Below are 27,829 nucleotides of genomic sequence, written 5' to 3'. Positions count from 1 at the left end.
CCTATATAATGGCCTAATATAAGCATCTCCTCCTCCTATATAAAAGCCTAATATAAGCATCTCCTCCTATATAAAGGCCTAATATAAGCATCTCCTCCTCCTATATAAAAGCCTAATATAAGCATCTCCTCCTCCTATATAATGGCCTAATATAAGCATCTCCTCGTCCTATATAAAGGCCTAATATAGGCATAACCTCCTCCTATATAAAGGCCTGATATAAGCATCTCATATATAAAGGCATAATATAAGCATCTCCTCCTCCTATATAAAGGCCTGATATAAGCATCTCCTCATATATAAAGGCATAATATAAGCATCTCCTCCTATATAAAGGCCTAATATAGGCATAACCTCCTCCTATATAAAGGCCTAATATAAGCATCTCCTCCTCCTATATAAAAGCCTAATATAAGCATCTCCTCCTCCTATATAAAAGCCTGATATAAGCATCTCCTCCTCCTATATAAAGGCCTAATATAGGCATAACCTCCTCCTATAAAAGGACTAATATAAGCATCTCCTCCTATATTCCTACATAAAAGCCTAATATAAGCATCTCCTCCTCCTATATAAAGGCCTAATATAAGCATCTCCTCCTCCTATATAAAGGCCTAATATAAGCATCTCCTATATAAAGGCCTAATATAGGCATAACCTCCTCCTATATACAGGACTAATATAAGCATCTCCTATATAAAAGCCTAATATAAGCATCTCCTCCTATATAAAGGCCTAATATAAGCATCTCCTCCTATATAAAGGCCTAATATAGGCATAACCTCCACCTATATAAAGGCCTAATATAAGCATCTCCTCCTATATAAAAGCCTAATATAAGCATCTCCTCCTCCTATATAAAAGCCTAATATAAGCATCTCCTCCACCTATATAAAGGCCTAATATAAGCATCTCCTATATAAAAGCCTAATATAAGCATCTCCTCCTATATAAAGGCCTAATATAAGCATCTCCTCCTCCTATATAAAAGCCTAATATAAGCATCTCCTCCACCTATATAAAGGCCTAATATAAGCATCTCCTCCTCCTATATAAAAGCCTAATATAAGCATCTCCTCATATATAAAGGCCTAATATAAGCATCTCCTCCTCCTATATAAAAGCCTAATATAAGCATCTCCTCCTCCTATATAATGGCCTAATATAAGCATCTCCTCGTCCTATATAAAAGCCTAATATAAGCATCTCCTCCTATATAAAGGCCTAATATAAGCATCTCCTCCTCCTATATAAAGGCCTAATATAAGCATCTCCTCCTTTATAAAGGCCTAATATAAGCATCTCCTCCTCCTATATAAAGGCCTAATATAAGCATCTCATCCTCATATATAAAGGCCTTGTAATAACATCACCCCCTCCTCCTATATAAAGGCCTAATATAAGCATCTCCTCCTCCTAAATAAAAGCCTAATATAAGCATCTCCAACTCCTATATAAAGGCCTAATATAAGAATTTCATCCTCCCTATATAAAGGCCTAATAGAAGTATCTTATCCTCATATGTAAAGGCCTAATATAAGCATCTCCTACTCCTTCATAAAGGCCTAATATCAGTATCACCTCCTGTGCCGGCACTGTTCCCGCAGTATCGGTACTCGCTGTCCCCTGGGCTGTGATGCGGTGTTGTGACATCGGCGTCCAATCAGAAGTCTACCTTTTCAGGCTGCAGCTCATCCCTGACTTCCTCTTCATGTTCTATTTGTCCAAAGGCGGAGACATTGACGCCAATGCTGATTGCGTGCCAGAATCATGTGTCATTCCACCGCATCACAGCCCCGAAACCATGAGTGCAGACACCGCTAGAATGGAGCCGGCACGGAAGGAGAATGGGCTTTATTTTATCAGGCCGAACATTTAGATAAAGAAGGGGTTGTCCAAGTAGTGGACAACCCCGTTAAGACTGCTTTATGAAATTCCAGTCTTTGTCAGTTTCCTCTATCATTGCTAGTGCTATATAGTCAGCAGAATACTAGTCTTCACTGTTTCTGGAACATCAGCTCTGTTATCTTAGTTTTTAAAGTGCGTATATGGAGCGGGGTGGTTAAAGTGAGAGCATTTTATTAAAATACCACTTGGTCCTTATTCATATATGGTTTTTGTAGGCGCACATACATGAGCATGGAAATAATAATTAGAATTTAATGTGTATTATTTATTCAGTATTGTAGCATTAATACATGTAGTGCAGTGTGTCTTTAATATTGAAAATTGCACACATTTGTCAAAAGCATTACAGGTGGATCAATGCTTGTCTCCCTTAGAGCAGATACACCTGGCTCTTTGACTCAATGACTGATGAGTGATGTTAAAAATATGTGGTATAGGGCATCTCTGGCATGCAAGGTCACATTCCCTACTCGGCTCCTCTGTGTGACATTTACAGTAAATGATGTGAACCAGATTCTGATCATTCTGAGCCTCATTTATTAAGTATCAAAAAACCCTTCTTATCTCCCGTGGAACCCAATCAAACTTCAATTTTTATTTTTTAAACTATACCAGTAAAACAAATGGTGATCTGTGGTTGATTGTTATGGACAACAAAAGACAGTTTTTCTGTTCGACAAATTTAGATATTTAATATAGAATTATCAGAGAAACTATTTGCTTACTAATGGTTTTTAAAGAGGATCTGTCACCAGGTCGAAAGTGGCCAGTTTTTGTTCTTATTTTATTCTTGCTGTTTTCCTGAGTATGCAGTGCATTGCCTCAGATCAGTGAAAGATCAAGTCCCATAGTAAAAGTCACATACTGGTACTAATTATTATTATTATTTTTTTTTACAAAGTACAATAACATTTGTAAAAAAATCAAATAAGCAAAATAAAGTGCAAATAAAAAGAAATGTTTCACCACTGAAAATGCTGTTTCCGGGTAGGACACAGCAGCCCCGTATATTGCTTATTGGCCACTGCCCTTTGCTGCCTTTTATCGTCCATTCTAGTGAATGTACTGCAGTACTCGGAGCAGCCACTGAGCGCTGTAATGGGCAGCTGTGTTCCGCCCATACAACGCTTAGTAGTGGTCACTGAGCAGATAGGTGGTCCGTATGCGTCTGAAACCCCCACCGATCTCATATTGATAACCTATCCTACTAATAGGTCATCAATTGTTAATTCTTGGACAACACCTTTAACAAGTTATGGGGTGCGAAACTTCAGAAGCACAAGGAGGGCACATTTTGTTGGGCATTAAAATGGCACATTTGCAATCTTCACTTTACAATATCCACTGTCGGCTAATTTCTGGAAAACACCTTTCAAAATGGTCACCACACCTGTGGATCAATTCCGCATGGGGTGTATTTTCAAAATATGAGGAACTTTTGGAGGATTTCTGCTGTCCATCTTAGGTCTCGGCAATGGGTACCAGCAAACTATTCCAGGAACATCTGCCCTCCATATATCAAATTAAGTTCCTTTTCTCCTGAGCCCTGCCGTGTGCCCAAGCAGCAGTATATGACTACATATAGGCGATTGCTGCACCCAGTAGAAATTATGTACTAATTTACATGTTATTTTTTTCTTATTAACCATGGTAAAAATATGATTTGGAGATAAATCTTCTTATTGTAACAAATTAAATTTTTTCTTTTAACCCAGTCCAATGGTAAGAGTTGTTGAAACACCTGTGTGTTAAAAATGATTACACCTTTTAGATTAATTTCCTGAGTAGTGTAATTTCCAAAATGGGGTATAGTCTGTGGCTTTTCTTCTTTAATGTCACATTGCGAGCTCTGCAAATGGTGGCCGCATACTATCTCAGTAAATTTTTCACTTAAAAAGGCAAATAGCGCTTGTTACAGTCTGAGCCCTGCCGTGTGCCCAAACAGTAGTTTCCAGCCACATATGGGGTAATGTCACAATATGTGGAGTCCATTTTCTCCTATTGCCCCTTGTGAAAATGAAAAATGTAGGCACCTTGTGTTCTCTGCAAATGTAACATGGCATGGCAAAGTGAAATAGCGGTTCTTCATTTCTAAGCCCTGCCGTGTGTACAAACAGTAGTTACCAACCATATCTGCGGTATTGCTGAGTTTGGGAGAGTTCCATAAAAAGTGTAGGGTCTATTTTCTCTCATTTGCCTTTAATTTAATTAACTTTAATTCTTTTGAAGGATTAAGAAACTTCCTAATTTGTGGTTTTGAATACTATGAGGGGTGTAGGTTTAAAAATGGAGTCTTGTTCAGAGGCATAAGTAACATAGGTACAAGGGTTACAGTATCATCTGTGCTTTTGATCCTAGTGGGCCCAGAAGAACCCTTTGGACCATATGAGGCCCTGTTGGAATTCTGCAATGAGGACCATAAGTTTCAAGCTACACCAATTGTCTTGATTGAGAGTATTCTGACATAATTGTCCCCCCAAATCACATGTGAAATGGTCTTTAAATCACTAGGTTTTTTACATTTCATGTAAGGAAGAGAAAATGCTGCTAAACTTTAAACCCTTCTAATACCACTTGAGAAATGATGCTGACAAAAAGTAGACATGGGGAATGTTATTTATTAACTGTTTGTGTAGTATGACTGTCTAATTTAAGTACATACAAATTAGTTTGAAATTTGCTAATTTAAATAGTATTACTCAATTTCTGATTGTTCCATTAATAAATGCAAATCTTATTGATCTGAATTTACCATTAACATTTGCAGAATCCCCCTTTTCATCAATTCCGAGTCAACCAAATGTTAGTGCATACCCTCATCATCTTCTGCTATGACTACTGGGATATTCACCTGTGTGGTCTCCCAAGCAACACTCACACCCTTCCAATCTACCCTCAACTCCATTACCCAATTATTTCACTTCTCCCCTCGATATTTCTTTGCCTTTAGCCAATACCTTCACTAGTTTCCAATTTCCCAGCAAATTCAGTTTAAAATACTAACACTCATTTAAAAGCTGTTCATAATCTGTTTCCACCACACAACTCCGAACTAATATCGCAACATGTAATTTCCAGTCCTCACAAAATCTCTTTTGCTACTCCTCCCTCTTACGTTCCTCACCCAACCGCCGCAAAGATTCCTCTGAAATTCAGTGTTTCAGGATATCTAATTGTCTCACATTTGAAACCTTCAGACACAACCTGAAAACACATTCCTTCATGAAGGTCTACAACCTGCAAAAAAAATATTTAAAGGGAATCTGTTAGTAAGATCAACTTTTCTAAGCCCTCTATATGTGCATGTAGATCGTAGAAAGTTGAATAAAATGACACCTTGATATCTGCAATCAAGTACCAAGAGAAATCCACATTTTTCTTAATATGTAAAGATATGTTAAGATCTATGAGCAAGCCACAGAGCTCCCTGAGAATTTGCCTCTAGAGAACATTTTAAAGGAAAAGGGGTTACCAGTGTGAAACATGTAGATCAGGAGCCAACAGTCAGTATATATATATATGTGTGGGTATATACACTGCTCAACAAAAATGAAGGGAACACTAAAATACCATGTCATAGATATCACTAAATGAAATATTCCAATTGCAAATCTTTATTCATTACATAGTGGAATGCGTTGAGAACAATAAAATATAAAAATGATCAATGTAAATAAATATTAATTTTCCATGGAGGTCTGGATTTGGACTTAAAATCAAAGTGTAAAATCAATTTACAGGCTAATCCAACTTCAGTGGAAATGCCTCAAGACAAGAAAATGATTCTCTGTATTGTGTTTGGCCTCCACGTGCCTGTATGACCTCCCTACAACAAATGGGCATGCTCCTGATGAGGTGGCAGATGTTCTCTGAGGGATCTCCTCAGACCTGGATTAAAGCATCAGTCAACTCCTGTACAGTCTGTGGTGCAATGTGGCATTTTTGGATGGAATGAGACATGATGGCCCAGATGTGCTCGATTCAGGTCTGGGGAACTGGCGGGCCAGTCCATAGCTTCAATGCCTTCATCTTGCAGGAACTGCTGACATACTCCAGCCACACGAGGTCTGCATTGTCATACATCACAAGGCACACAGGGCCCAGTGTACCTGTATATGATCTCACAATGGGTCTGAGGATATCATCTCGGTACCTATTGGCAGTCAGGGTACCTCTGGCTAGCACATGGAGGGCTGTGCAGCCTTCAAAAGAAATGCCTCCCACACAATTACTGACCCACTGCCAAACTGGTCATGATGGAGGATGTTGCAGGCATCCTCTGTTTCCTCTGGCAAATGCCAATCGTCTGCATGTTGCTAAGTTGTAAGCACAGCACCCACTTGTGGATGTCGGGCCCTCTTACCACCTTCCTGGAGTCCGTTTCTGACAGTTTGAGCAGACACATGAATGTTAGTGGCCTGCTTGAGTTATTTTTCCAGGGCTCTAGCAGCACTTCTCCTTTTCTTCCTTCCACAAAGGAGGAGGTAGCAGTCCTGCTGCTGGGTTGTTGTCCTCCTATGGCCCCCTCCACGTCTCCAGACACAGGTACCCTTCTTGCCACAGCTTGAATTGATGTGCCATCCTGGATGAGCTGCACTACCTGAACAACGTCTGTTGGTTGTACTGAAGACACCACCTCATGCTACTGTACCTCTAGGGTTGAGAGCAATGACAAAATGCAAAAGTGACCAGAATAGAGAAATGGTCTGTGGTCACCTCCTGCAAAACCACTCCATTATAGGAGTTGTCTTGCTAATTGCCTATCATTTCTACCTGTTGTCTGTTCCATTTGCACAACAGCAGGAAAAATCGATTCACAATCGGTGTTGCTTCATAAGTGGACAGGTTGATTTCACAGAAGTGTGATTGCCTTGAAGTTACATTGTTTGTGTTACCTTCATCTTTTTGAGCAGTGTGTGTATGTATGTGTGTGTGTGTGTGTGTATATATATATATATATATATATATATATATATATATATATATATATATATATATATATATACACATATATACACACACACAGAGTGTGTGGGTGTATTTGTAGAGCTGAGAACAGGAAATGCATTACAATAATAAAATAAGGATTGCTTAGCTATTCAAATCCTCCTGCCTATCATTGATGACATCACGTCCACAGCCATTCACTTTGCTAAGCCATACCTGCACGTGTCACTGGTGAGATTAATGATTGGCTGCTGTGCCCAGGTGACAGAAGTATGTCACATTACTGCTGCAGGACTAGTGGGGACCACTGGAGCAGCATGTTAGTAAATAATTGAATATGTATATTAGATCAGCTCATTTTATTTTAAATCAAGGATGACCCCTTTAAACTTTTGTGCAGAGCAGAACTAAAGAGCATAAATAACAGAGCAGCACCTCCTTCAGCCCTGGTAAAGGAATGTAGAGAATTTACTGGTATATGCTTGAGATCTCAGATTGTTTAAAAAGAAATCTAGTTCTGAATAACTGAGTGATGTAATCGTGCAACGTGTCCTGCTCATTACCCACCATTGTATTTCTGATACGGTTCTCACAGCAGCACTCAGCAAGCTTTTTTTGTCTATATATTGCCGTTGCATTAAGTCAGTAATAGAGCTCTTGCAGCACCTGTCACTTTTTTTGCACTGTGATATCCCATAAAGCTGCTATATTTCCATATGAAAAATCCCAAGCAGCACATGTAATATCAGGCCAAATGAGACCACAACATGGAGCCAACATTTCTTCCCTGACAGTCATTTGGGTCTCCTAGTCCATTTCTAACAAGAGATTGGTTTATCATATTAAATTCTGTGAAAACTTGATCACAATCAACTTGGCTGCCATTAATGCATCCATAAAAATACTGAGATGTCCACTTTGAACAGCAAAAATTAGGGTGAAATTATCTAATAGATGCCTAATGTACTTGAGACCCAAGGACAAACTTTTTACTTTCCCAGCTCTCACTTTGTGCATCACACACATAGTCATTCCGAATTTCAAGTTCTGATAGACGGCATGCCACTTTTCTGCACCTTCAGGCTTTTGCCGATGAAGAACACTAACAACCTCAGAGCCGTTCATTTTTGTAATGCGATCCCGCACGATGATCTGCAATCGGGTATCAGAAGTAGAAAGTTTCTACCTTCACCCTTCAGTGACAGGCACTGCTGCTCTGGGTCATTGCCTGAGCCCTCCATGTGACTTTTCTACCTGCCCTCTCATGTGTAATGGGGGTCTGCCACTCTTTACCTGCACTCCATCAATGTGTTAGTGGCAAATGTCACTCTCAACTCTGCCTCCCTCCATTTGTAGTGCGGACTTTCACTCTCTACCTGCTCCTCCCGCTTTCTCCATGTGCAGTGCAGGGTTTAACACTCTACCTGCCTTCCATGTGTAAGGCAGGGTCTGTCACTCTGTCCTTCCATGTGTAGTTCTGCATGTGTTTCTCTCTATCAGCCTTCCTTGTGTACTGTGGGGTCTTTCACATTCTACCTGCCGTCCATGTGTAGTGCTTGGTCTGTCACTATTTGTCCTCCCATGTGTAGTGCTGGATATGTTACTCTCTACCTGCCCTTCCATGTGTAGTGCGGAGTCTGTCGCTATTTGGCATTCCATGTGTGGTGCAGGGTCAGACACAATATACCTGTTCTCCATGTGCAATGCAGGGTCTGACACTAGCTGACCTTCATGTATAGTGCTGGATATGTTACTCTTTATCTGCCTGTCCCCCATTTGTAGTGCACCTGTTCTCAATATGTAGTGAAGGGTTTGTCACTCTCTACCTGCCCTCCATGTGTAGTGAAATGTCTGATACTCTGTATATGCCCTGTATGTGTAGTTGCCCAAACAACCTGGGAGAAGTATATAAGATTAAATATTTTCCCTGACCGTCTTCTATTTATCACAGGATGCTGAAACTGCACCTGTGTAATGATATAAGTCTCTATAGGTTCAATTTGCAACTAAGAACTGATAACGGTCTTGATTTTACAGGTGCTGAAGTGGTGTGAGGTCTGATAATGGACCCAGTGGAATACAGAGCAGTCATCAAGTTCCTTTACTTGAAAGGCCGCACACCAAAGGAGACGTTCGATGAGATGGAAAAGGTTTATGGCGATGATTCCCCATCATATGATGTAGTCAAGAACTGGCATCGTCAATTCAAATGTGGTCGGACTTCGATGCAAACAGCTCCAATTCCAGTGCAACCCATTCTGCTATTAATGAACAAACCATCCCTCAAGTGGAGGACGCCATTTTGGAAAATTACCGTGTAACCATTTGTTACCTAGCTCAAAATGCCAAGATTAGTGTGCGGTCCTTGGAAAAAATCATCCAAGACCATCTTCACATGCACAAGGTATCCGCTCACTGGCTTCCCCGGGCTGCTCTCCCCTTTCCAGAAGCAGGGACGAGTCGAATGCTCTCAGGCTCTATTGACGATGTGACACCAAGAAATCTCAAAATTAAGTATAATTTTGATAATGTGCCATGGAGACCAGGAGGACTTTTTCAACAGACTGATCACACAGGATGAAATCTGGGTCCATCACTATGATCCTGAGACTAAAGTCCAGCAGATGCAATGGAAGCATCATGACTCATCGCCTCCAAAGAAGGCACGTGCCCAACCCTCGGCAGTCAAGGTCATGCTCACAGTATTATGGGACCAGCTTTAAGTAGTATTGATGGATTTCCTAGCAAAGTGTACCATGATCACTGGGGTATACTATACTTCACTGCTGCGGAAATTGCGGGAGGCCATCAAAGCCAAGAGACGTAGCATACTCACCAAAGGTATCCGCCTTCTGCAAGGCAATGCACCAGTTCACAACTCACATGTTGCCCAAATCGAAGCATGCTCCTATGGCTTTGAAATTCTACCACATCCCCCTTATTCCCCCGATCTCGCACCACCGGACTTCCACCTCCACCAATGAAGTTATTTTTGAAGGGCAAGCATTTTCCAGATGAGGAGACTCTGATTTCCGAAGTCACAACGTGGCTTTTGGAGCAACGTGTCCACTTCTGCAAGCGAGGTGTTTACAGTTGCTTAAAGAGATGGGATAAGTGTGTGTTCCTAGTTGGCACCTATCTAGAGAAGAACTAATAATTGTGCCAAGTTTCATTGCTCTCACTGCACAGGAAGTGGGTCAGGGGACATTTTTAATGAACGCCCCTTGTATATCCCGGGATAGAAGAGAATCAAGCAATAGTAAATTAAAAAATTACATTTTTTATTGAATTCATACATATAACCAAATACTAAATTTAAAATCAAAGGGAAAACCTCCACAAGGACAGAAATCTACATATAGGAAAAACCAAGGGTATTAGATCCTAAAGTGCCAGTGCTGAAGCAAAGGATACACTTATCCGCACCCAAATGGTTAACCTAAGGTGAAGGTGATGCTAGGTTCCAGAATACCTCAGAGTGGATGTCAGACATGTAAAACATGAAATGGGTAAATTATGTATATTAAATGCCCCACGTAAGAGGTCTTAAGTTCAGTGTCCTACTACCCCGACTCTTTCACCTCACGTCTTCCGAGGATATAAGTATATTACTCCCAGGTTTTTTGGGAAATACAAATTTGGTGAAGTGTCTAACATTATATTTTTTTGGAAAATATTGTGATTTTCTGACACTCTGTACCTGACCTCCATGCGTAGGGCAGGGTCTGACACTGTTTACCTGATCTCCATGCGTAGGGCAGGGTCTGACACTGTTTACCTGACCTCCATGCATAGCAAAGGGTCTGACACTCTGCCTGACCTCCATGTGTAGTGCAGGGTCCGACACACTCTACCTGACCTCCATGCGGATTGTAGGGTCTGACACTCTGTACCTGGCCTCCATGCATAGCGCAGGGTCTGACACTCTCTATCTGACTTCCATGCGGAGTCCAGGGCCTGACACTCTTTACCTGACCTCCATGCGTAGTGCAGGGTCTGACACACTTTACCTGACCTCCATGCGTAGTGTAGGGTCTGACACTCTATCTGCCCTCCATATGTATTGCGGGCTTTGTCACGCTTTACCTATCTTCCCGGCCTTCAAATTGCAAACAGAGTTCTACAGCTAAAACCGTTCCACCATTTACGTTTAGCACACTGCAGTGCCAGATATTATTACCTTTACTTGTGTATGTAGAGATATATATAATGTTTCATTTTTTTTTTTCTTTTGACCGTGGGACTAGAATTCACAAGCTGATTGGTTGAAGGAGGCTGAAAACTGGGTGTCTTCTGAAAAACAGAGTATTAGGCTGCCGTCACGCTAGCAGTATTTGGTCAGTATTTTACATCCGTATTTGTAAGCCAAAACCAGGAGTGGGTGATAAATACAGAAGTGGTGCATATGTTTCTATTATACTTTTCCTCTAATTGTCCCACTCCTGGTTTTGGCTACAAGTACTGATGTAAAATACTGACCAAATACTGGTAGTGTGACGGCAGCCTTATTGTGTCTTTAAATATGCAGCGATGTATCCCACCCCAAATCACATAAAATTGGACACATATTATGACAATATCTGCAAGGAGTTTGTATGTTCTCCCCATATTTGTGTGGGTTTAATCCGGGTTCTACGGTTTCCTCTCGCACGCCAAAGACATACTGATAGGGAATTTAGATTGTGAGCCCCATTGGGGACAGCGATGATAATGTCTGTAAAGCGCTGCGGAATATGTTAGCGCTATATAAAAATAAAGATTATTATTATTAGATTATTAAGTAAAATAAATACAGAATTTCTAAATATTTCTGGTTATATGCTCTATTTTGTTATTTATGGGGAAATGGCCTTTAATTTTTGGTATTGTGTTTTAATATCTTCGCCTGTTAATGTTAATGTCACATCCTACACTTATAACCCATGTAAATAAGATACAGTAAGACGACAAGTAGCAGGAAACCAATGTTGTTCTCCTCACAGATGATCTGTGGTTTGCTAAGAATCACTAGTTTATACTTTTCTAAGAACCTTTATTCCTTGTAAACTATTATAGGCTATGAGCCAATATTTTTATCTGGTATTTCTAGTGGGACTTTGCCTAAACACTAAACTTTTTTTCTGTCAGCACTTACAGGATTGTTTTTGTTTGTTTTTTCTTCTGCTATTGTAATTAACACCCCTCATTTTCCGTATGTGATTTGCTAATTGTGCTTTGTGGTTGTCAGTGTTAAGTAATGCCTATTTTCCCATCATCTAATTTTCAATGTATCTATGCTGTATATTATTACTATTTATTTATATAGCACCATTGATTCCATGGTGCTGTACATGAGACGGGGGTTACATACAAATTACAGATATCACTTACAGAAAGCAAACTAACAATCACAGACTGATACAGAGGTGAGGACCCTGCCCCTGCGGGCTTACATTCTACAGGATGGTGGGGGAAGGAGATAATAGGTTGCAGGAGCTCCAGTGTTGGTGAGGCGGTAGCTTCGGTAGTGCTGAGAAGGCAGCGGGGTCAGTGCAGGCTGTAGGCTTTCCTGAAGAGGTGGGTTTTCAGGTTCTGTCTGAAGGATCCGAATGTGGTTGATAGTCGGACTTGTTGGGGCAAAGAATTCCAGAGGATGGGGGATATTCGGGAGAAGTCTTGGAGGCGGTTGGGTGAGGAGCAAATAAGTGTGGAGGAGAGAAGGAGGTCTTGGGAGGACCGGAGATTATGTGAGGGAAGATATCAGGAGATTAGTTCAGAGATATATGGAGGAGACAGGTTATGGATGGATTTGTAGGATAGTCTTAAGAAGTTAAACTGGATACGCTGAGGGAATGGGAGCAGTGAAGAGATTTGCAGAGGAGGGAAGCGGAGGAGTAGCGAGGAGAGAAATGAATTAGTCGGGCAGCAGAGTTAAGGATGGACAGGAGAGGTGCAAGGGTTTTAGCAGGGAGGCTACAGAAAAGGATGTTGCAGTAGTCGAGGCGGGAAATGATGAGGGCATGCACAAGCATTTTAGTTTATTGACGGTTGGGGAAAGGACGGATTCTGGAGATATTTTTGAGCTGGAGGCAACAGGAGGTGGAAAGAGCTTGGGTGTGCGGTTTGAAGGACAGGGCAGAGTCCAGGGTTAGACTATGACTGTATATATCATACAGCCATAGCTTAATTTTTGGCATCCTTTAAATTGTTCCAGAAAATTATTGCAATTGCACGTTTTGTTATACACATGTTTATTTCCATTGTGTGGGTTGAAACAACGCAAAAAACCCCAGAAAAAATGGAAAATTGGACATAATTTAACACACAGCCCCAAAATGAGCCGGACAAAATTGTTGGCACCCTCAACTTAATATTTGGTTGTACACCCTTTGGAATAAATACCATATATACTCGAGTATAAGCCGACCCGAGTATAAGCCGAGGCACCTACCTTTGCCACGAAAAACTGGGTAAGCTTATTGATTCGAGTATAAGCCGGGTATGCATTGTCCCCTAATCCCTATCGTGGTATGCATGGCTCACCAGTCCCTGTCATTGTATGCATGGCTCACCAGTCCCTGTCATTGTATGCATGGCTCCCCAGTCCCTCTGGTGGTGTGCATGGCTCCTTATCCATAAATATGATTCCTGTTATTAAAAAAACAAACAAAAAAAAAACATCCAATTTACCTGCCTGCTCTCCCTTAGTGGCACTGCATCTTGTTCCGGCTTCCAGCAGCTCTTCCTGCCGAGCAATCACGTGGCCCCGCTCATTAAGGTACTGAATATGCGCACCACGCCTATGGGAGTGGAGAGGTGTGCATATTCATTATCTTAATGAGCGGGGCCACGTGATCTCTCTGGAAGAGCTGCAGGCATCGGCGGCCAGAACGAGATGCAGTGCCAGCACTGAGCGCGCACCAGTAGGTGAGTATGATGAGTGCTGGCAGCCAGCGGCTGCGACTGGCACTGTGCGCTATTAAAGCAGCGGCACAGGCTTTAGCCACAGCCGTCGGCTCCGGCTTCTGTGACCCGCTACTCCGCCACTCCCCCCTTCCCTTCCGGCTTTCTGGGACCATTACTCATGTATATGCCGAGGGGGGCGTTTTCAGCACAAAAAAAGTGCTGAAAAACTCGTCTTATACATGAGTATATGCAGTACCTGCAATCAATCACTTCCTATAACCATCAAGCTTCTTAGAGCTCCCATTTGGAATTTTGGACCACTCTTTTGCAAACTGCTCCAGGTTTCTCATATGTCTCCCAACAGCAATTTTAATGCAAATCTGTGACCCCTGGGATGTACACTCACTGGCCACTTTATTAGGTACACCATGCTAGTAACGGGTTGGACCCCTTTTGCCTTCAGAACTGCCTCAATTCTTCGTGGCATAGATTCAACAAGGTGCTGGAAGCATTCCTCAGAGATTTTGGTCCATATTGACATGATGGCATCACACAGTTGCCGCAGATTTGTCGGCTGCACATCCCTGATGCGAATCTCCCGTTCCACCACATCCCAAAGATTTCATGTTGTTTACGCCAAATTCTGACCCTACCATCCGAATGTCGCAGCAGAAATCGAGACTCATCAGACCAAGCAACGTTTTTCCAATCTTCTACTGTCCAATTTCGATGAGCTTGTGCAAATTGTAGCCTCAGTTTCCTGTTCTTAGCTGAAAGGAGTGGTACCCGGTGTGGTCTTCTGCTGCTGTAGCCCATCTGCCTCAAAGTTCGACGCACTGTGCGTTCAGAGATGCTCTTAGGCCTACCTTGGTTGTAACGGGTGGCGATTTGAGTCACTGTTGCCTTTCTATCAGCTCGAACCAGTCTGCCCATTCTCCTCTGACCTCTGGCATCAACAAGGCATTTCCGCCCACAGAACTGCCGCTCACTGGATTTTTTTTCTTTTTCGGACCATTCTCTGTAAACCCTAGAGATGGTTGTGCGTGAAAATCCCAGTAGATCAGCAGTTTCTGAAATACTCAGACCAGCCCTTCTGGCACCAACAACCATGCCACGTTCAAAGGCACTCAAATCACCTTTCTTCCCCATACTGATGCTCGGTTTGAACTGCAGGAGATTGTCTTGACCATGTCTACATGCCTAAATGCACTGAGTTGCCGCCATGTGATTGGCTGATTAGAAATTAAGTGTTAACAAGAAGTTGGACAGGTGTACCTAATAAAGTGGCCAGTGAGTGTATATGACTTATTAATATGGGCATACAGGTAATAGAAATGTTACACTAGTCCTGCCTCTATGCCTCATATTAATGGTCTTATTACTGAGAAATGTTATATTCTGTATTTATGATAATGATTTCTTCCAGGGTCGAGGGCTTGCGGTGCCTGGGAGAAATCCCTGCCTCCTGTCTTCATTGTAATACTACCCCCCTCCCATCAGCGTCAGCTATGGCCCTAGAATCCTGCGTCTGCACCCTTCACTCCCTCAGAAAGACATACCTCATCCTCCCTTTTGTGGGTGCTGCACTCAGGGATCTTCTCTGCAGGTGCTGGTGAGTCAATGTGACCTCCAATGTGCCCGCCTATAATAAATGCTCTCCCCACTTCTTCCATGCATAGTCATAGACTGCAGGGAGGAAGTGGGGAGAGTATTTTATGGGTGCGCACACCGGAAGTCACTGGAGGGGAAGTCGCCTGCCAGAATATCTCTAATGCAATGCCAACAGAAGGGAGGATCAGGTATGTATTTCCGAGGGAGTGCAGGGCACTGGGTGCAGGATTCTGGGGCCATAACTGACACTGATGGGAGGGGGTAAGTATTACAATGAAGACAGGAGGTAGGGATTTCTTCCAAGCACCGCATGTCGTGGAGCCTGGAAGAAATCATTAACATAAAGAAAGAATATAACATTTCCCAGCAACAAGACCATTAATATGAGTTATACAGGTAGGACTAGTGTAACATTTCTATTACCTGTATGCCTATATTAATAGGTCATGTGTGGCCTGGGGGGTGACAGATTCCCTTTAAGATCTCTCCACAGGTGTTCAATGGGATTTATATCCAGACTCATTGCTGGCTACTTCAGAGCTCTCCAGCGCTTTGTTTCCATCCATTTCTGGGTGCTTCTTGAAGTACATTTGGGGTCATTGTCCTGCTATAAGACCCATGACCTAGGACACAAACTCAGTTTTCTGACACTGGAAACTACATTGTGACCCAAATTCCTTTGATAATCTCCAGATTTCACGATGCCTTGCACAGTCAAGGCACCCAGTGTTAGATGCAACACAATAACCCCAAAACATCTTTAAATTTCCATCATGTTCGACTGTAGGTAATGTGTTCTTTTCTTTGTAGGCCTGGATCTCCCGCCATAGCGTTTCATTTCATTAAAATATAAACGGATAGTTCACCAGATAGTCTACCGTGGACAAATGAACATCCAAATCTCTGGAGATGGACTTGTAACCTTGAGATTGTTGATATTTTTCAACAATTTTGGTTCTCAAGTCCTCACAGTTTGCGTCTCCTATTTCTGTTCTCCATGCTTAGTGTGGCACACATAGACACACAATGCAAAGATTGAATAAACTTCTCCCCTTTTTCATCAAGTGCAATTTTTATATTGCCCACACCTGTTACTTGCCACAGGTGAGTTTGAATGAGCATCATATGCTTGAAACAAAGTTGTTTAGCCACAAGACTTCCATCAATGATTGTATATTTCATGATTAGATAGACTGCTTTTTCTGGTTTATTTGGTACTTATCCTTAAAAGGAATGCCCAATAACCTATACCTCTCTATATAAGTATTATGCTTTTCAGTGACTTATAGGGGTATTCCCATCTCCAAGATTCTACCCCAATATGTAGTAGGTGTAATACTAATAATATTAGCAAATACCTCCCATTAGAGATGGAGTATAGTTCTTCTGATTCACTGTGTCGCTTACCCCATGTGCAGGGCATTGCAGTACCTTAAAGTATCCATGGTTATGACCATTCACATAGTGACACGTGCTTGTTACTGGGTCGTAACCTTGGATACCTAAGCTACAGCAGTGCCCTGCAAATGAGGTAAACCACATAGTTAATCAGAAGAACTGTACTCCATTTCTAATTCGAGATATTTGCTAATATTATTGTTATTACACATACTACATATTGGGATAGGATCTTGTAGATGGTAATAGCCCTTTAAGGCTCCCTTCAGATTAAATGTGGCTGAATACACTGATAAACTATCAAAGGTTATGGATTGCATTAGAAAAACATGGCTGCTCTTAGGTGGTGTCTAATATTGCACTTCAGTTTTAATGAAGTGAATAGTCCTGAGCTGCAGTAACAGACTTTATCTATACACAGGTGGGGCACTGCAGGGCCGCGCTAAGTAACCCGATATTTACCCTGGTTACCATTGTAAAAGTTAAAAAAAAAAAAACAGTACATACTCACATTCTGATGTTTGTCACGTCCCCCGTGGAGATGTTCCAGAATGATTAAATTATGGGAAACTCAACTCTTTACCAAAACGGATGTGTCAATCCTATTTCTGAAAATTAGGATGCAGACCCGAGTAATGTTTTATTGGCAGGGACTTTATTTCATAATGAGATTTTCAGAGAACGTGAATCCCTGCAAAATCTCTATCAATGTCACAAATCATATCAACAGCTTGACCATCCAAGGAATGTTTTCTCTGGAGCTAGCATGCCTCATAACAAGGGATCTGCAAAATGTAAATGTAATATAAGGCTGGCCGATCATAAATCAGGTTAGAGAAGGGCAGACTATGGGGGTCTTGTAATAGATTACGATTGTCTCTTCATTCACTACCTTAGGCCACATTCACACGTTCAGTATTTGGTCAGTATTTACCTCAGTATTTGTAAGCCAAAACCAGGAGTGGATGATAAATACAGAAGTGGTGCATATGTTTCTATTACACTTTTCCTTCGATTGTTCCACTCCTGGTTTTGGCTTACAAATACTGAGGTAAAATACTGAACATGTGACCTTAGTACATTTTTCAAACATTTTACTAATAAAAGTATATATGAAGGCTTGTTTTTTTGTGGGGGTAATTGTGTTTTTAAATTACACCATTCACTTTACAATATAATGTACTAAAAAATGGAGAAAAAAAAAGTCAAAGAAATGCGTAAAAGTAAATGTGGTTTGTATCGCCATTTTCCAAGATCCATATCTCTTTTTTTATATTTCTGGCTATGGAGCAATATGAGAGTTAGTTTAATGATGTTGTGAGCTATCATATTCCTGGTATCATGGTACCATTTTGGAGTGCATATGACTTTTTGATTTGCATATATATAAAAAAAAATTTATTTTATTTTTTGGAGAAATGAGATGATACAAAAACATAGTTCTGGTATCTCGTGTTTTTATTTTTTTGTTTGTTTTTTTATAATGATATTTACCATGTTGGTTAGCTGTTATATTTTGAAAGATCAGACATTTATGGAACCAGTAATACTAAATAAACTTTTTTTTTTTTTCTTGAATGTTGGATTAGGAAAAGGAGTGTTTTGAACATTTTTGTTTTTACATTTTTTTATTTAAACTCCAACATTTTTTATTGCTCTTCTAGGGAACTTAATCCTGATTGTGAAATACACTACTAGTATTGCAGTGTATTGTCAGATTAGCAGTGATTGCCATGGCGATATATTGGCACCCCCATGAGTGCTAATTTTGGAAAGGGTTAAAAAAAATCACCTGTAGAGCAATTAGCTGATATACTATATCAGACCATAAGGCCATCATGCCCAATGGACAAACATCAGTCACACCTGCCAATATTGACTGGTTCAGTCAACATTCTGATGTATATGGAAGCCCCAACAGATCAGGGGAGTTAATGATCCAACACGTCTGATTTCAGACTGCCCATCCTTTTGTTCTCTCTGAGATAAAGGAGTTTGACAACATCTTTCATAGAGAACACAGGAGTGTTCGGCAGTGTATAGGAGAGTCAGGCGAGATCACTGGTGATCGATCGGCCAGACCATTCTTTGCCTGACACACCAGGACCCGTTGAAGCGCAGCTGGCGCAAAACAGCCGTCATCCAACCTCGTCACAGTGCACTCTCGTCTGTACCTGCCGCCTCTGAATAATGTCCTCACCCCATGATATGGGAAAATAAAGGACTTTGATTGAAACACTACTTGGTGAGTGCCACATCTTCATTTTTTCTTCTATAAGCATTGCAACATTATTTGACACATGATGTTGAGCACCATGTTATTAGAGTGAACCACCACCAACAAGCGGTCAAACAGACAAAATATTCAAGATATACAAACTGCTACTTGACCTAGTGCCGTTCTATCTGCTCTTTTACTGAAAGATAACTGACTTGGCATGCATAAAAATCTCTTTCAGTCAAAATGATGCTACCATCAGACAGACAACTCTATTGTAGATGGTAGGATGATCATGAAGGCCTCCATGCACATTAGATGTCTGTCTGAATGATGACGCCTCTCCCCCAACTCTCCCATATACATCTGTCTTGACGATATTTCAAATCTAATATATAAAGCTGAATGTGTGTATGTATGTGTGTATGTATGTCCGGGATTGGCATCTGAACCGTCGCAGCTACAGCCACAAAATTTTGCACAGTCACACGTCTGGACCCCGAGAGCGTCAAAGCTATGTTGTGAGGTGAAATTTTAACCCCGCACTTTCCAATTCACCAAACAATTTTGCCCCTATCTACATAATGGGGAAAAAATGAAAGGAAAAGTGTTGGAGGCAAATTAACAGCTGCCAGATGTGAACAAGGGAGACTTAAAGAATGAGAGCGATGGCGCCAAAGAGTATATACTGTACAGTTGCTAAGGTGGGGCCCCGACATGGGATAATCACCACACCACCACGGGGATATGAACACACACACAAAATGCGCCACACACTACCACGTGCTTGAACACATATACCACCCTCAGCGCACATTTCACCACACATACACCAACCTTGCCACATCAAAGTAGAAACACAAAAGTCGCCGCTCAAAACTCGCCACGCGCAAAACTCTCCACATGCAAAACTCGCCACACGTGCAAAACTCACCTCATGGAAAACTCGCCACATGCAAAACTTGCACACGCGGAAAAATTGCCACATGCACAAAAGTTGCAACACATGCAAAAGTTGCCTCACACAAAACTTGCACATACTCAAAAGGCACCACACATAAAACTCGCCACGCGCAAAACTTGCTGCACACAACTTGCTACACTAACCTGTCACATGCAACTCGACACACAAAAAGTTGCTACACGCATGTCGCCACACAAAACTCATCTCACAAAAGTCGCTACATGCATGTCGCCACACGCAACTCAACACACACAACTTGACACACGAAACTCGCCCTAAAACACACACAAGTCTGGTATTCTCCTTCAAAAATAAAAATCTGATTAATAAGCTGACAAACTACAAGAGCAACAAATGTACCATATAGGAATCCGGCAGCTGTCAGTCACATGACCAGTCTATTATGTGTATGTGTGAGCTAATATATACTGCCAGGGGGTGGGCTTACTGTTGGCTGGGGATTTATCAGGCTGCCAATTTAGCTTAAAAATACTGAGGTAAAAATACTGACCAAATAACGTGTGAATGAGGTCTAATACAGGAGGAGATGACATACAGATATATACTATATACAGGAGGAGATGACACACAGGTATATACTATTTACAGGGGAGATGACACACATGTATATACTATATGCAGGAGGAGATGACACACAGATACAGGTCCTTCTCAAAAAATTAGCATATAGTGTTAAATTTCATTATTTACCATAATGTAATGATTACAATTAAACTTTCATATATTATAGATTCATTATCCACCAACTGAAATTTGTCAGGTCTTTTATTGTTTTAATACTGATGATTTTGGCCTACAACTCCTGATAACCCAAAAAACCTGTCTCAATAAATTAGCATATCAAGAAAAGGTTCTCTAAACGACCTATTACCCTAATCTTCTGAATCAACTAATTAACTCTAAACACATGCAAAAGATACCTGAGGCTTTTAAAAACTCCCTGCCTGGTTCATTACTCAAAACCCCCATCATGGGTAAGACTAGCGACCTGACAGATGTCAAGAAGGCCATCATTGACACCCTCAAGCAAGAGGGTAAGACCCAGAAAGAAATTTCTCAACAAATAGGCTGTTCCCAGAGTGCTGTATCAAGGCACCTCAATGGTAAGTCTGTTGGAAGGAAACAATGTGGCAGAAAATGCTGTACAACGAGAAGAGGTGACCGGACCCTGAGGAAGATTGTGGAGAAGGACCGATTCCAGACCTTGGGGAACCTGAGGAAGCAGTGGACTGAGTCTGGTGTGGAAACATCCAGAGCCACCGTGCACAGGCGTGTGCAGGAAATGGGCTACAGGTGCCGCATTCCCCAGGTAAAGCCACTTTTGAACCATAAACAGCGGCAGAAGCGCCTGACCTGGTACTTTTTTCTGATGAAAGCAAATTTTGCATGTCATTCAGAAATCAAGGTGCCAGAGTCTGGAGGAAGACTGGGGAGAAGGAAATGCCAAAATGCCTGAAGTCCAGTGTTCAGTACCCACAGTCAGTGATGGTGTGGGGTGCCATGTCAGCTGCTGGTGTTGGTCCACTGTGTTTCATCAAGGGAAGGGTCAATGCAGCTAGCTATCAGGAGATTTTGGAGCACTTCATGCTTCCATCGGCTGAAATGCTTTATGGAGATGAAGATTTCATTTTTCAGCACGACCTGGCACCTGCTCACAGTGCCAAAACCACTGGTAAATGGTTTACTGACCATGGTATTACTGTGCTCAATTGGCCTGCCAACTCTCCTGACCTGAACCCCATAGAGAATCTGTGGGATATTGTGAAGAGAAAGTTGAGAGACGCAAGACCCAACACTCTGGATGAGCTTAAGGCCGCTATTGAAGCATCCTGGGCCTCCATAACATCTCAGCAGTGTCACAGGCTGATTGCCTCCATGCCACGCCGCATTGAAGCAGTCATTTCTGCCAAAGGATTCCCGACCAAGTATTGAGTGCATAACTGAACATTATTATTTGATGGTTTTTTTGTTTGTTATTAAAAAACACTTTTATTTGATTGGACGGGTGAAATATGCTAATTTATTGAGACAGGTTTTTTGGGTTATCAGGAGTTGTAGGCCAAAATCATCAGTATTAAAACAATAAAAGACCTGACAAATTTCAGTTGGTGGATAATGAATCTATAATATATGAAAGTTTAATTGTAATCATTACATTATGGTAAATAATGAAATTTAACACTATATGCTAATTTTTTGAGAAGGACCTGTATATACTATATACAGGAGAAATGACACACAGGTATATACTATATAGAGGAGGAGATGACATACAGGTACATACTACATACAGCAGGAGGTGACATACAGGTATATACTATATACAGAAGGAGATGACACACAACTATATATACTATATACAGGAGCAGATTACCTACAGGTATATAGTATATACAGGAGGAGATGACATACAGGTATATGCTATGTATAGGAGGAGATGACATACAGGTATATACTATATACAGGAGGAGATGACACACAGATATATACTATATATATAGGTGAAATGACACACAGGTATATACTATATACAGGAGGAGATTACATACAGGTATATACTATATATAGGAGGAGATGACATACAGGTATATACTATATACAGGGGAGATGACACACAGCAGGTATATACTATATACAGGGGAGATGACATACAGGTATATACTATATACAGGAGATGACATACAGGTGTATACTATATAAGGGAGATGACAAACATGTATATACTGAGGTGAAAATGAGAGGTGTGGGGTGAAAATGAAAAGGTGTGAGTGCAAAATGAGAGGAGTGAGGAAAAATAGTGGAGTGATGGGAAAATGACAGATGTGAGGTCGAAATGACAAGTGTTAGGGGGGAATGAGAGGAGTGAGGGGGAAAATGAGAGGTGTGAGGGAGAAAATGAGAGATGTGAGGGGGAAAATGAAAGATGTGATGGGGAAAATGAGAGGCGTGATGGGAAAATAAGAGAAGTGAGGTGCTATAACTAACCACAGATATTTACTATGCCCAGGCAACGCCGGGCTCTTCAGCTAGCTTAGATTTACAATCTCCATGCTTTTCTCATAGTCAACTTTATGTGGCCTGTTCAAGAGTTGGAACAGCCAAAAATCTGTTTGTCTTTGCACCTGAAGGAAAAACTAAGAATGTCGTTTATCAAAAGGCTCTCGAATAAGTAGTAGAAGATTACTTCACAATACTTGGCCAATTTAGTTAAATCTGTGTGGAATATCTCTGGTGTTGAAATATATGTTGTAAAATGCTTCTATTAGCTTAGTTTTTGCCTTTTAATAATTACATTTCTATCTATTTGTTTTGTGGTTTTTTAGGGCAGAATAAATTTTTGTTAACACATTCTATTTTGCTAACAGCAGTTATTACCCCGGGCGAAGCTGGGTAGTACAGCTAGTATTTATATAAAACACAATATTTTTTGTCTATGGACTGGAAAAAATAAGGGCTAGATGGAAAATATCTCCAGAAAGTTTTCAGTTCATGCTTCACATTAGGATTTCCCATTTTAAAACTTCTCAATGAGTATTCTTACAGACCTCAAATGAGCGCTCACTACAACTTTCTAAATTTGCAGGACCACAGAACACTTCTATTTCTAGTGCCTTAAATGAAGTTAATTTTGTTTCAGGCGTTTCACAGAATCCATTTTATTTAAGTGTTAACAATCAAGATAAGCGTGTTTTGACGGTGTTTGGTAAGCCTATGTTCAGCCTCTGAGAATACCGGTTGTGGTATACACATATATTTCTACTTTCTAAGAAATCGTAAGCTGATAGAACGAGTTGACTTTTACCACTATCAGGCTTCCTGCAAAGAACTTAAATACAAAGTTGGTCTTCATTAAAGGAAATGTATTCTGATTCATAGCAGGGTTTACTTTAATTTTGTCTCTATTAAACGAAGATATGTTTTCTATCTAAACGGGCACAGCCATACTGGGTTTTTGAGTTTCCACAACTCCTCATGATATGGTTGTATTATCTGTGGTTTTCCAGACCTCTGGTGACCCTACCACATCATACAGTGTAAAGAAGAATTATTACAGCCTATGCAGCCCAGGTGATATATACTAGTTGGATGTGCATCTTCGTATTAAATCTTGAGATCCCAAATAGGGATGAGCGGACCCGTGTCCGATCGAGCTTTAGTCTCTCACTTCCCCTGGAATTCCGAACATTAGAACGGACTTTCGTGCGAAGTCCATGTGCTTCACCTGTACGAACCCAAAACTTTTAAGTTTTGCATATCTTTAATCACAACTTACAGATCTACCTCCACAAGACAAATTGGGGGAGATTTCATTAAAATTCTATTTTTGCACAAGTAGATAAACAGAGTCCTAAAATTGGCCAAGTGTGTCACAGTAGTTTTAGTCTTTCTTCTCTGTCCCTCCTTCTCTCTCTTCTTTCTTTTCTTCCTTCCTTCCTTCCCTTTCCTTCCTCCCTTTCCTCTGCATGTGGGACACAGGAAAGATAGAGGAGGTATGCACTAGACAGTGTGAACAATCGGTGTGGATGCCAAGGTATCTGTCCACCATAGGCACCCACAGTAAAGAAACATTTCTTTGCAGTGGCCCCATGTGTAGGAAAGTGCAGTCTGCTGCACCCTATCGGCCTCTGTGGTGGATCGTTGCCTATGGTGACGTTACTGTATATGTAGTTAAAAGCTCCTAACCTATACTGTAGGCTAGGAGCATGGACATGATGTGCAACTTGTCTAAATGTCTAAAAATAGGGTACACTCCCTCGGAATGAATCAAAAACTGCCCTTGATAGGTTTCTCAATTAACAATGGGGACAAAAAGACAACCGGATAATCTGCTGTGCATTATAGTGGACAGATGAGAATATATTCTGTATTGCACATTTGCCATGCCTTCTCGCATCACCCTGTGTACAGTGGGCACAGTAATTCATGTGCATTACCAGATTGCTGGGAGGCAGTACCTTATTAAATAGTAGCTGAGATGAAGCGTCACTTCTTGACAACACTGGAATTTTGACATTTTATTTGGTAAAATATTGATTTAGTCCTGTTGCATTAGCTTAGAGCTGTTACACATTTGTTTTCTTTCCAAGTAATGTTTGCTAAAATGGAGGAAGAAGTAATTTATATTTTAGCCATTAATACAGAAGTAAAGCTTAATTTCCTCATATTGTACTTGCTGACATTTTCGTAAGCACATTCATTCATTTTGCATGTTCTTTCTTAAAGGGCAAGTATAGTAACTTTTTGACACTGGACTACTTTTTATGAAACAGAACCTATGAGCATCTGAGCTGATTTTAATAAAAAATGGTAGTGCTAAAGGCTCAGCTTCATTTTCAAGGATTTTTATTAACATTCCTGAATAACGTTATAGAAGGAACAAAGAAAAGTATGATCATTAACCTAAAATAAAAAATTATTACACATGTCAAAACACCATCTAATCTACAGCTTAAACTTAAATGATATAACAAACAATGTACATGTGAATTGCATGTGTCACCAGGTCAAAAGTTTCCATTTTTAGCTCTCACTTTATTCCTTCATTCCCACTGCTCCACTGAGTATTCATTTTTATTTTTTTATATTCAGTATATGGTTCTAGAGATTTTGTACTTTTTATTTAGTACTCATTTTTATGTCCTTTTTCAAGGGAGTGTTGCTCACATGTTCCAAATGCAGAACACCCTGTAGAAACACCCCCAGAGGATCCTGTGAGACATGCCCCCAGAGGATCCTGTGAGACATGCCCCCAGAGGATCCTGTGAGACATGCCCCCAGAGGATCCTGTGAAACATTGCCCCAGAGGATCCTGTGAGACATGCCCCCAGAGGATCCTGTGAGACATGCCCCCAGAGGATCCTGTGAGACATGCCCCCAGAGGATCCTGTGAGACATTCCCCCAGAGGATTCTGTGAGGCACACCCTCGGTGGATCCTGTGAGACACGCCCTCGGTGGATCCTGTGAGACACGCCCTCGGTGGATCCTGTGAGACACGCCCTCGGTGGATCCTGTGAGACACGCCCTCGGTGGATCCTGGGAGACACGCCCTCGGTGGATTCTGGGAGACACGCCCTCGGTGGATCCTGTGAGACACGCCCTCGGTGGATCCTGGGAGACACGCCCTCGGTGGATCCTGTGAGACACGCCCTCGGTGGATCCTAGGAGACACGCCCTCGGTGGATTCTGGGAGACACGCCCTCGGTGGATCCTGTGAGACACACCCTTGGTGATCTTCAACTTTAATTGGTTATAATGTGGACCGAAAGGTTATATATAGTAAATATAGATGAGGGAAAGCAAGCAATAGACAATGAAGCAACTACATTTAGAAGAAGAGCAAAGGGAGAAAAAGGGATATTCTGCAGCAAATCATAAAACCAAATAGTGGCTGAACCCTCCAAATATGATGTCCAGGGAGCTAATACCTTATCAATCATGTATTGGGCATTATAGAATAAGTTTCAGTTTGCAGTTAGTCATTGTCCTAGATCTTAGGGACAAATAGCACTGATTCGTGCAATGAAGATTGTAGCCAAGGAAGTAGAGCTAGGTGCTGACCATTTGAGTACAGCATGCGGCACAAACCTCAGCCGGTCAAAGGTTGGTGGTAGTTAAAACAAAAATTCTCTAATTCAGGGATTTTAAAAAAATATAAATATATATATATATATATATATATATATATATATATATATATATATATATATATGTATATACAGTCCATTAGAGAAATGTATGGCCGCCTTCTATCAGAAGTAACCGCTGATTGCAACCTGATGCATTGTGATCAGTTGATTATCCCTTTCTCCTCTTTTTTTTTGTGTGAAATGAAATAATTAAGGCTCATGTTACCCGTGGTCGATAATTTTTAGACAGATGAATTATAGACAGGTGGGTGTCTGGAATAAAAAATTAAGACTTGAAATTATAGTTTGTCAAAAACAAAAATCTAATTTTCAGTTGCTAATTGAAATGTCTGCCATGTGCCATCTTCCTAACAGGATTCATAACAAGAATGTTGTGTGAAAATGTATTTTTGGTCATTGAAAAGGAAATCTTTTGAGGATTGGTGTTTTAACTTTTTAATTGGTTCAGGAGATTGTTTATTCACGTGAATATTAATGTGACTGATAGATATAACCAAACATGGGTTTTTCTGTTTGTCTTGCATTCTAGACTCTGGAGATCTAACAACTTTGTTCTTAGCCTTTAGAGGATATTGTGAGATTTCTACTTCTAATTGAAAAGTTTGCACATATTTATTCCAAGGATTATACTGTAAATGTAATTTGCAGTTTCTGTAAAATAATATTTTTTGTGATTATACCTCTAACTAAGGTGAAAGCCTGACTACCAGTGTTTAAATTAACATTTTAGCATATTTTATATACTAAGTTAAGAAATGGGGAAAGTTGTGTCCTCACAATGAAGGATCAATTTTCTTTCCCCATGTAAAACAAATGCTCTAAGTAAATTTAGACTTTTTAAAGTCAAAGCTATTATTAGAAAATTGCATATTGTTAAATCAGGTTTTTGTGTTACATGTTTACTTTAAAAGTTTTTTGAGTATTGTGGCAATACATATTATATATTGCATATACATATTGCATATATTATATCCCCACACAGGCTGGCTACTGGGGCTTATTTAAACTCCAACCTCCTGTCCTTTCAGGAAGTTTGCATGAATATATATACAGTGTGTACGTAAATAAATATATATATATATATATATATATATATATATATATATATATATATATATATATATATATATATATATATATATATATATATATATATATCCAGCTCTGGCAAAAATCAATAGGCCACTGCAAAATTTTCAGTCTGTCTGATTTTTCTTTTTATAGGTATA

At 40.6% G+C, this 27,829-nt stretch overlaps 1 protein-coding gene across 2 annotated transcripts in view; it reads left to right on the top strand.

Moving 5' to 3' along the window:
* BCL2 (BCL2 apoptosis regulator) overlaps positions 1 to 27,829 on the top strand; it is a 233,255-nt gene that overhangs the window by 122,412 nt on the left and 83,014 nt on the right. Inside the window, exon 3 of one of the 2 annotated variants that reach the window (XM_077269753.1) lies at positions 8,893 to 11,648. The exons of the other annotated variant lie outside the window; for it this stretch is intronic. Coding sequence (XP_077125868.1) covers positions 8,893 to 8,916 — 24 coding nt within the window. The 3' untranslated portion in view covers positions 8,917 to 11,648. Of the gene's footprint in view, positions 1 to 8,892; positions 11,649 to 27,829 lie in introns of those variants that run through there. 2 annotated transcript variants of the gene reach the window in all.

Source organism: Ranitomeya variabilis, chromosome 6 (assembly GCF_051348905.1).
Source record: "Ranitomeya variabilis isolate aRanVar5 chromosome 6, aRanVar5.hap1, whole genome shotgun sequence".
NCBI classification, from domain to species: domain Eukaryota; kingdom Metazoa; phylum Chordata; class Amphibia; order Anura; family Dendrobatidae; genus Ranitomeya; species Ranitomeya variabilis.
Note: the sequence above shows the minus strand (reverse complement) of the source record. Positions and strands in the feature narration are given on the sequence as shown.